The sequence below is a fragment of the Macrosteles quadrilineatus genome, unplaced genomic scaffold, assembly GCF_028750875.1.
Source record: "Macrosteles quadrilineatus isolate MER2022 unplaced genomic scaffold, UCM_ALF_1.0 Scaffold_6__1_contigs__length_79288215, whole genome shotgun sequence".
Classification (NCBI taxonomy): domain Eukaryota; kingdom Metazoa; phylum Arthropoda; class Insecta; order Hemiptera; family Cicadellidae; genus Macrosteles; species Macrosteles quadrilineatus.
This window is the reverse complement of record NW_026542599.1, coordinates 74,225,453-74,236,601: the sequence shown is the minus strand read 5'-3', so window position 1 is coordinate 74,236,601 and position 11,149 is coordinate 74,225,453. Positions and strand designations below refer to the sequence as shown.

General features: G+C 34.1%; 1 protein-coding gene across 1 annotated transcript; it reads left to right on the top strand.

Annotated features, from left to right (window-relative positions):
• Positions 1-531: 531 nt before the first annotated feature.
• LOC128997641 (uncharacterized) lies at positions 532-9,839 on the top strand. Its single transcript, XM_054423279.1, has 3 exons — positions 532-804; positions 3,647-3,786; positions 9,567-9,839. Exons 1-3 carry the CDS (start codon positions 532-534, stop codon positions 9,754-9,756), a joined length of 603 nt encoding a protein of 200 aa, XP_054279254.1. The 3' UTR covers positions 9,757-9,839.
• The last annotated feature ends 1,310 nt before the right edge of the window (positions 9,840-11,149 follow it).

Here is an 11,149-nt window from a genome sequence, read left to right as displayed (position 1 = left end):
TAGTTTTAATCTAGGACTGCTCAAGGCCACACTCAGATTGCAAACCCCATTTTGCCGTTTAGAAATATTATAAAAACTATAACAATAAAATAAAAAATATATAAAAAATATGTAAACAGATATTTGACGGACAGATCACGTTTTTAATGTGGCAGTGGAATTGGTTTTAAATACCTTAGGGGATTAGGTAGTATACCGAGACGACAGAAAACTATGCAGTTGCATGGAGAAAAATTAGCACGCAACTGTTTTACAAAAAGTAAACAACTTTTTGCTCTTTCCGTTTCCGCGTTCCAGCTCCGCGTCATTTTTGTATGCCCTGCCCTGATTATTGTGGTCATTCATAGGTTGGATTGTTAGTTAGACTCTGAAGATTAGACCTACTCAAGAGATCGATGGGCCCACTGTCAGAAAATTATTTGTGTTCCTATTCAAAATCTTTCTTCCTTGAGAATTACATAGTTTAACTACTAGAGATATTGTTATACGTAACTAAGTTTACAATAAGCTTCAACACTAACAAGGATTAGGATGAAGAACGAGTTTGGCTTAAAGAAATTTGCTGACAGACTTCATCAATTGAAAGTTTGTTTTAATGATCAATCAACTGTCTACAATAAAGAATCAAGAATCGTGAAAATTATTGCTGAAGAGCAAAACTTAAGGCCGGAAGCGATTGTCAAAAAAATTAACTATTTGGAAAACATCTACCTTCAAGAAAAGGGCAAAGTCCTAAGAGACAGTAATTACAAACCAATCACCGCTTGGTTTACATCAGCAGATAAATTGTTCATTAAAATTAAGGTAACTTAAACCCATTATTTAAAAACAAGGTTTGAAATTGCTGTAAGATTTATAAAACTAGGCCTAGGCCTGCCTTAGTCCTATTTTATTTTATCTAGCCTAAGTTAACCTAAGTTAGACCTAGGCTAGGCTGGCCTACGCCAAGCCTAGGTCCAGACAATTTTACTTTTTTTTATGGCCCACAACCCTGATATTGTTCTCTTACTAACTTAGCCTAATAAATGATGCTAAGTTATAAGTAAGTTAAGTTAGCCTAATATGTAGAGATACTTTCCGTATTAGGCCAATCCCCTTGTGCTTTAAGTTACCACATTTTCCTTATTTTAAGTTAAAACAGTCAAATATTTTGGGCTATGTTAGCCTATAATGAACCACAAAACCCTAGCCCGACTTTTTGTTGCCAGGCTTTTCGGTAGGCCTACCGTTCCCAAGGCCAGATTTCCCCATAGGCCCTTTAGGCCCGGGGATAACTTATGGGCACAAGCTCCCAGGGGGTACATGGCTGAGTGAAAAAATCTTGTTTATCTCTAATTAAAAATAAATAGCCATATCCTTAGGCTAGGGCCTACTTAAGTTAATTTTGCGAATTGAACAAAAATCTGGCTAATTTAACTTAACATTATAATTAAGAAGTTTGTTAGTTTTTAATTAATTGTTGGTAAGATAAATTGTTTTTCAACATTGGGCCCACACATCAACTTTATTTTAAACACGGGAGAATTTTATAACTTACCGGTAGGGATGTTGTCGAGCAGTACCGGTAGGCCTACGCATTGTATGTAAGTTATTGCCATTTCCACTGCCGGTACTTTCCTGTTAAAGGGAACATTTGTTATTATCGATGATTGTTTGTCGATATACTTATCAATATTAATAAATTTTAAGTTAATCCACAAATCGTTATGCATGTAATTGTGTAAAAATGTTGATTTTGCCGTAAACAAATTAATAAATAAATATTTTATATTTCGATCGATATCGACAAATTGTTTTAACATAACTTATCAGCTGATAACCCCGATAAATATAGACTGTTTTAGTATCAACAAACAATTTAAAAAAATATTAGCCTACCTACCTACTTAATATTGAAATGAAACTGTTTTAAACTAACCAAACTTGCTGTAACATTTCAAAATTCCATTTGATAATGCTTCCACTTGCCTTTCTGTTCAAATGGAATTTTGAAATGGTACATTAAGTTTGAATAGTTAAGTTAGGTTAGTTTAGAACAGTTTCATTTCTTAATCCAAATAGGTACCGGTATAATTATTTTGGCCTAAACAAAATCCGTTGTCAATTTGTAATTTAAATGCATTTGAAGATATATTGAAACAGATGTAATAGCCTATGTATCGCAAAGAAAACAAAATATCGATATAACTTATCGAAAAAAATCATCGATAGGTAATAATGAATGATCCCTTTAACAGGAAAGTCCCACTGCCACTATGCTGGCTCGGCCCTACTGCTCGGAGTGATTAGGGGCTCATGCCAAAATGTTATTGTTGAGACATAGTTACTACCCTTCTTATTACTTCGAGAAACTAAAGCTGCAGTCCACTCTTGGTAATTCAAACATTTGATACCTCAAAACTTTCGATAATTCAAAATGAAGGCTCAGTCCCTAGAGAATCTCTCAATATTTCAAATTTTTACCATGCATTTTGATACACTCGGTATTTCAAAGTCCAAATAGAGGGCAGGTCAATTTGTAACACGCAGTAATTCAAAGTTTCGTCGGAAAAACACTCTATAATTCGAAGTAACTCAGTAATTCGAAGTTTTGTCGGTTAACACTCTATAATTCGAAGTAATGCTGTAATTCGAAGTTTCGTCGAAAAAACACTCTATAAATCAAAGTCACGCAGTAATTCGAAGTTTAGTCGGCAAAACACTCTATAATTCGAAGTGATCTCTTCCTGTTATAACAAGAAACTATACTGTACAGTACATCCTGTTCCCATGGTAGGCTAGTGTTGGACGTTTTGATGTTTGTTTAGTTAGAGCAGTAGTCTGAGTTAGTTCGCTGACTTGTTTTTCTAAGTTGGCAATCCGATCTCTAGATTGCACGACATCTCCTTGAGCACAAACGTCGTTGTCGACAGCTGATAGTTCAGCTATTGGCGAAATATATAGCGCTAAATAACAGATTTCTTTGCAACTACAGTAACTGAAAAACAAGCCGTTGATTGTTTAAAAGTGTACTAAAATACGGTATGATGTTTTATTGTAACGTGCTGTACCTTTGTATGTATTAAACAAATTAACTCTCTGTAATTCGAATGGTTTATTTTTCTCCCGATAAATCAAACTCTTGATAATTCAAAACTCTTGATAATTCAAATTTATATGCTTGGCCCACCAATTTCGAATTATCAAGAGTCTACTGTACTAACCAATCTCTTGATTAGCATTCAACCTGCAGGATCAAGTTAAATTTATACCCACTGTAGTGGGAAACCATATAAATGACAACCCTGGCTTGGGGTGCAAGAAAGAGGAAAATTCCCTCACAAGCAGTTCATAACTTACTGGGGGGAGGGGGTTTTTACTCCCCCTAGAGAACTTAAACAGGATTTTTTTTTAGTTACAATCTTTTAACAATTAAAACGTCACTTTTATATGACTCTTAACAGCCCAAAAAGTGTTTTGAGGTCTAATTTTCAACAAAACCCTCATACTCCTTCTTCTTTAGGGGGTATTTATTAATTTGCTTAGTCTGTAGGATTTCTGCGGAAAGAGGGGGGTATAAATTTGTTGTTGTTATTTATTAAATTTGGTTCTTTTTCACAATTGAAATCTTGAGTTCAAATGTGACTTGGCAATGTTTGTGTTCCAGGAAGAAGCTGAAGTAATCAATGTTGAAGAAGAGGATGAAGTAATCTATGTTGAAGAAGAGGATGATCCTGCTGAAATGCCTACGCAGCCAAATACCAGCTTTGTAGGCCTACCAGATCACAAGCTCAAGGTGTTCTGTGGGTAAGAATTCTCAAATCTGCAACTACTCCTGAACATTAGCTAACCTTTGAACCAACCTTGGTACCCTGGTACCTTTGAAGCAATTGACTCACAAAGAATTTAGGGTGCTCACCACTAGATATTCCTAGTACATTTCCATAACTTTCTACGCCATGATTTATATATAAGTGCTTTGTTAACCTTGCACTAAACAATAAAAAGTTGTAAGATTATTCACACAGCTCTTTAAGACTAAAATAGACGTTTATATTTTCTATAAAATGGAGCGCTTTCTAGAGGTTGGTAAGTGTTGCTTACAAAGTTAATAGAATTAATAAACATTAACTCAAGTCAAAGAAAAATGTGGAAGGATCTGTAAATAATGAAGATTCTATTAAACTGCACTTTAAGTTAACTTAATCGGGCAATTTCAAAATATTTGTTCTCACCAGCTTTATTGTTTTAAATAAACAAGCATTTGGAAGTATTATGTATATTTTCAGTGGCGGTCCCAGGATTTCATTTCGGGGGGGGGGGGGGACCATAACCTGGGGTCTGGGGGGTATGGAATATCCTAAATAGAAAGAACCCCCCCCCCCAGAAAAAATTGGAATTTAAAGCCTAAAAATGTATTTTTATACGTATTTGAGCTCTAAAATATTTATTTATTTATTTATTTGCCAACGGATTTACACCAATTTTACAGTTTGATTGAGTTGTAATATGCTCAAGCCAATACTATTTAAGTTAGCTAATAAAAATATAAAATATATCAGGAGGGGGGGATACATTCCTCCCATCCCCCCCCCCCTGGGACTGCCACTGTACATTTTAGAAGAACTAATTACTTTTTCAATACGATACTGCATATTTCCTTCAATCTATACCACATTACTTTGTTTCAATACCAATGAAGTATCGCTTGATTTGATACCGAGATTGATACCATTAGATAGAAAAGTATCAAAATTTATTGGTATTGATAGTATTGCAATGTCACTTTTCCTGCTCCAGCCCACTTTTCTTCGCTACCCTCTAACTTATCTGCGCTCTCCATTTCACTTGTCAAGTTCCGCAGAAAATTTGTTGATCAATTCTTTTTGCACAGTTCATTCGGTTCTTTTCCGACCAGTTTGGACGACTATCTTTGATCCAACGGTTCAATTCAAGCAGCCTTTTTATTCTGCTTTGCCGCTTCTGGACAGTTCTGAAAGCAGAAAGCAGTTTGCTTAAATGTTGACATGAACACTTTCATTTTAAAAAGAAAAATACCTTAATTTTGCTTTTTGTCTACCTATTAGGCTCTAAGTACATTAAATTTTTAAAAATTCTGAATTATCTAAGTAAAGAGTAAGTTATCTTTCCTTTATGTTTATTAGATGTATTATGTATCTTTTTGCTCAATAAACTAGGTAGCTGTCCAGAAAGAAGCAGACATTTCGCATTGGCACCACTTAGAGCGATGGATTTCAAAGATCTTAACGTATGATAAAAAATGGAGTCTTGCTGCAGCACTGATATTCTTGAAAGACTAACAAAAGTGGAAGCCAAGTTTAAAGTAATTTTAAATCCAGTGCACAATTCCTCGCTCGGCCTTCTTTCATTGCTCCTTTGCTGTATACATCCCAAACATTGTGACAAATTTTGTGTGTAAACAAAAATCTGATCACAGAACCCAACTCACAAATGGCAGTTACATCCCATCGCAGACAAAGTAAAGCCCGGTTTACACTATGTAGCAAAACCTGCTATATAACTTTTCCTATATAACATTGTCATATAACCTTTGCTATATAACATTGCTATATAACTTTTGCTATACAAAAAAGTTACAGCCAATTTTGTGATTCCGGTGGCCGTGCTATATCTTATATGTAGCACAACCTCATTCTCATTCCGTATCGAAAAGGTCAAGCCGAAGAGACATTGGTCGAGGCAGCTATCACAGTGATCGAAAGTCAGAAGAGGAAGTGATCCATAATTAAAACGCAAAATAAGGCGATGGCAGCTTAAAAAATATTTTACGTATGACAACAACGCCAGTTGTGGAAATATAATTGTAATATATATATTATAATATAAATATAATATATGATGAAATATAACTAACTGTTGCCCACGGAACAGTTCAATTAAAGTTAATAATAGCATGTAAACTCCTTTCCAGTCCTTCCATTGTAAACAAAGATCGCCGAGCAAAAACGTCCGTACACAGGAGGCTACAACCGTGAAATGTTGACACTAAATGCTACATATAGCAGATGCTAGACGAAAAATATTTGTACAGTAGAGTCCCACAAACTCGGCGTAATGTGGACTGGAAGGGTGCCGTGTTTGTGAAATGCCGGGTTATCGGGAACTAGGGTTAAAAATAAAAAACAATAACATTTTCAAGCCTTTTACCTGCCTTCTTTATTTATATTTATAATACAAGTCAGTGTTAAGTTATCAGATATAGTACAACAAATCCTTTTTACAAGTAACAAATGATTTGACTTGAGCTGGCTTGAGTCCATGTTGAACTTGGACTCAAAAAATCACTAATTTTCTGAGCTAGGTGATGGCCGAGTTATCCAGACTGCCAGGTTATCGAGTGCCGAGTTTGCGGGACTCTACTGTATAACATTGGTTACATATAGTAATGTTAGATGTAGCTACTGACTCCCGATTGATAGCACAACTTTTGCTACATATAGCAGAATCTGCTACAAATAGCAGTGTTGTATAGCACTTTTGAAAAGTGACTTTTTTTACTTCTAGCAAATGTTATATAACATTACTAGATGTTACACAAATCTGTTATATAGCAGGTTTTGCTACATAGTGTAAACCCGGCTTAAGATAGGATGTACACGCTCGCATAAACTGGATGCAAACTGAGTGGACTGAGATAGCAGCGATAGCAACATCCCAGGTGGCACCAACGTGAAATGTCTTCTTCTTTCTGTATGGCTCTCATATTGTAAGTGACACAGGGGTAATGAATTTTGTCTTAAATTGCCAGTGAAAAACGTGAAGATTTCAAAACCAAAAATGAGGAAGATGAGCTGGTTCGATATAAACATGATCTATTATCCATAATGGCAAAACTACCCAAGAGGAAACGTGAAAAATTACAGCTTAAATTCACTAAAGAGTTAATAGCTCGTGTTGAAGAAAAACAGGATCAATTGAAAAAAAGAAGACACAAAACAATAAAAAGTAATACCACCTAGGTCTTAATCTTGTTTTGCTTACTTATTTGATTTGAAAGAAGGTGAAGTTTTCATAATAAAATTCCAACTTTGAAATATGTTGTGAGCTTGCTTCATTGAAAATTAAAATAAAAAGTAACATATTAATTACATATTTAATTGAAAAGTAGATATTAATGAAAATAATATTCTAAGCATGAAATGTTTTAAGCTTGTTTGTTGAAAACAAGTAACCAATCACAATATTGTAAAACATATTTATTTTACTATTAATATCAAATTGATTAGCCTATGTCTGAGTGTTTTAATGAATTTCTCATTTAGGGAATAAGCTATTACCTACCGTTGGTCTCATGGTAAGGCCTGGACTCGGGACCAATTTACTTTTTCGTTTTGAGTTCCCAAAAACTGAATCCCATTAAATGAAATACAGGGTGTCAGGGTGTATAATCACTCTTTAGAACACTTTTGTATATATGTTCCTTTCGACCAAGAAAAACATCATATAAACATGGGTCTAAAATGGCCGGTTTTTTGTCTGTCTATGTGATTTTCATAAATGTATACATAACTTTTTAATGCCTTAAGCGTTTAACTTCAAACTTAGTAGCCAACCTAAGGGGTCACAAATAAGACAAATATTTTTACAAAGTATCAATTTTCTAAATGTTACTAATTAGAAATGGCGACCATTTAAAATTTTCTATCTTTAAAATATGTTTATAGTAAAAACTGTTAAGAGTGTGCGTTTTTCGGAAATATTATGTCTAATTTTAGGATACCTTGATTAGGCTCCTTTTATTCACCGCAGCGATCCGACGTTGTGGCCGACCGCTGCACCAATATGTCAAGCGGCAAGCCGCTGCGATTAAGGTGGAGAGTGTAACAGTGCTGCTAATCACATTGCCAACCAGATTACAGTAAAAAAAGTGCCTTAGGAGTGCGTTGGAGATGCTTCCCATAAATCAAGCTGAACATGTAGGTGGTACTTTTATAAACCTCTTTGGAATGTTAAGAGAAGACCGTGAGAAGTATTTAAAAAATTATTATCGAATGTCGGTGCCATCATTTGATGAACTTGCTTTGAATGTTTGTCAGACCACGACTACAAGAAATGAAATACTCCGAGGATACAGTCATTTTGACCACAGAGCTTCAGCTAGAAACGAATTGACCACACAACCAACTACAATGCCCACAGCTTAATAACAAGACCACGTATCGTCACACTCTAAGTGACTTGGGTTGGCAGCAATGCAAGAGCGACGGCAGGCTGTCGCATTGGATAAACAATCCTATACAACACAACACAATGCATATAGGAACCATTTGCCGCCTGTGGTTTCTAAGTGCAAGCAGCTGAATTTACAAACCTCCGCAGCAACCTGCTTCTTTTGAAGCTGCGAGACTTTTTTAATAAAAGCAAACATTTACAGCAATGCCCTTACAAAACCGCGGTGGTGGTTTTTTGGCGTCCTTAATAAAAGGGCCTCATAAAATTTGGTTGATAAAAATTTACAATAAAACATTTTCATGGTCCAGATTACCGTACCTAAGTGGTGCGGTGCAACAATAGGAAAAATGTAAACATCATAACATTCATATACCTACTGAACAAAATGTCACAAAAATTGTTATTTCTTGGTTGTTTGTAAACCGATCTTTACAATTGAAGTATTGTTGGATTAGTCATAACATTTCCTAAAAACGCATACTCTTAATAGTTTTTAATATAACCATTTATTTTAAAAATATATTACACAAGTTAGACAATTTTTAATGAGCGCCATTTTGAATTGGTAATTCATAGGAATATGATACTTTTTCAGATATTGGTACTATTTATTACTAATTATGTACTAAGTTTAGTGTCAACCAACCTTTATTCAAACAAGATCGTAAATCAGCATGATTGAACTATGGGAACAGGGCCTTATTGGGGGTTTTATGGGTTAAAAATGGATTCTTCCCATTTTTTACCTTAAAAACTGGGTATTATTTTGCAATTTATTTCCAAACCGTTTTGTATTGCAAATAGTAAATTGGAGCGTTGTCATGCGCTTAATGGTTAAGAAGAAAATATAAAAATATTAAATATAAAATTCCCATGTTGTTCTTTGTAGTTTGCTTGTTTATGAACATTTTATGAACATTGTTTATGAAAATTTTTCAAATTGATCAAATTTGAAAAATTTATTTGTATTTCATACTATGCTATTCTATAAAAACACCTAACTACCTACCTTGTTGCAGCAAACCTAAGTACTCGTTAAACTTATGTTATTTAAATAGGAAATAAAATATAATATTTTTAAGGAAATATTTCAGTGAAAATTCAATCAGGGAAATGCAAATTTGCTAAGTCTGCAGGTTGGCTGCAGCAGGGGTATGTTGAAACGGCTTAAAAATCACAAAATTTCCTGGACGATACAAATAACCACTGCTGTGGTTATTTGTATGATTTATTTTATTTTGCTCAATGTATTAGTGATATCATCATAATCATACTGTTTCAGTATCATAATTTCATACGGTGAGCAACTTATTCATACTGTTGAGTGTTCCGATCAAGTTGTTAAAGTATTTAATTTTGTCTTTAATTACCAGTGATGTTCAAGAAGATGAACAACCAGAAGTGGATGGTGAGCTCGATGCATTTGGGTCAAACATGATCCACTTGATGGCTAAATTACCAGTTGAGGAGCGTGAAGCGATACAATACCAGTTCATACAGAAAACCACAGAATGTGTCAACAAGTACCGCAGAAAAGCGGGAAGATACAACAATGAACAATAAGATACTGATTGTCAGTTTTACTTAGTTAATTGATTTGCAATAGCTTTGGTAGCTTTCATAGAAGTGTTATAACATTTTAAATGTAATTGTTGACCTTTTTTTATTGAAAATTAATTTCTTGAACTAAATATTGCAAATTGTAATACAAGGTTTCTTTGTTTATTTTATTTACAATAGCTTCAGAAGCTTTCAGTGAAATTAAAAACAAAAATACTATCAATATAATTTTTTCAGCTTGTTTTATTGAAAGTCAATTTTTAAAACTGAATTGTAAATAGTGCAAATTTAATTTATAGTGGCTTCTGAAGCGTTCAATGAATTGTTCCACAATTTGAAATAGGCTAAGTTGAAATAGGGTTTTAAGTTTGTTTATTCTTTCTTGTTTTTCTGTTATTTATTTTCATTTATTGTTGTTATTGTTGTGAGAGGTTGTACATAGCTTTGACTAAAAATAGAACCAGACATTCAATTTCCATGTTCCACTGTTCTAAAATAGAACTTAGTTGAATTGAATGCAGCAACCGACTGAAATTGAATTTCCTGTCAAATACAATACGCAAACATGCTGCGATATCACAGTTTATTGTGTATTATTCTTTGTATATTCAATCCTTTTAAAAACATTGTTATTCATTTATACGATTGGCAAGTAAACATTAATGGTGTCAATAATACAGGTTACATAAATAAATATAATATCATTGTTAAGGGTGAAATAAGAATATTTTTGTGAAAGAGCAATAATTCATTGTTTAGCCCAAAAATCATTGAAATAATAGGGAGAAATGTATGTTAAATGTAATTTCAAAACATGTCTATAACTGTCTGGAAATTATAATTGTTTACTACTGATATAGCTATGGTTGTCAATATTTTCTAGTAAATATAATGGAATGCTACTAATGTAGGTCTATAAGATGAAAAGTTCAGCAAATGTAAAGGCTATAACTATAGTCATAGTTTTATAAATGCACGTCATGTTGTCATGACTGACGCCAACCCAGTGAGACCAATGGTGTTGGTCCATTTATTGTCAAACGAATCATCTAGGTAGCCTATAATGTTAAATTACTTGCAGTTGAGATATAATTTACAGGTTGTAACATGTGTTCCAATACTCACAGATGCTCATAGAAATCTTTAACAATATTCCAAACCCGTTTGCTCTTGCTGATTTTAAATATGATACAGCCGGATGTGTTACTGACTCGGTATACAAACGTTTGAGCACTTCTAGAAGTGCTAGGGAGTTGAAATTTGACACGCTTCTTGGTCTTATGGGCTAAACCAATATGTAAATTCCAAATACCCCCGCCGCAGCAAACCTGAATTGATATGCAATTAAATCTCATCATGTATCGCTATTTGTGGTGGCGCGGCGCTTCGGCCAGCT

What these genes read in the sequence shown, in the direction of transcription:
- LOC128997641 (XM_054423279.1), top strand. Translation starts at nt 532, where the DNA reads ATGAAGAACGAGTTTGGCTTAAAGAAATTTGCTGACAGACTTCATCAA. An exon ending in AATTGTTCATTAAAATTAAG is followed by an intron (nt 805 to 3,646) that starts GTAACTTAAACC and finishes TTTGTGTTCCAG; the next exon opens with GAAGAAGCTGAAGTAATCAA. An exon ending in AAGCTCAAGGTGTTCTGTGG is followed by an intron (nt 3,787 to 9,566) that starts GTAAGAATTCTC and finishes TTTAATTACCAG; the next exon opens with TGATGTTCAAGAAGATGAAC.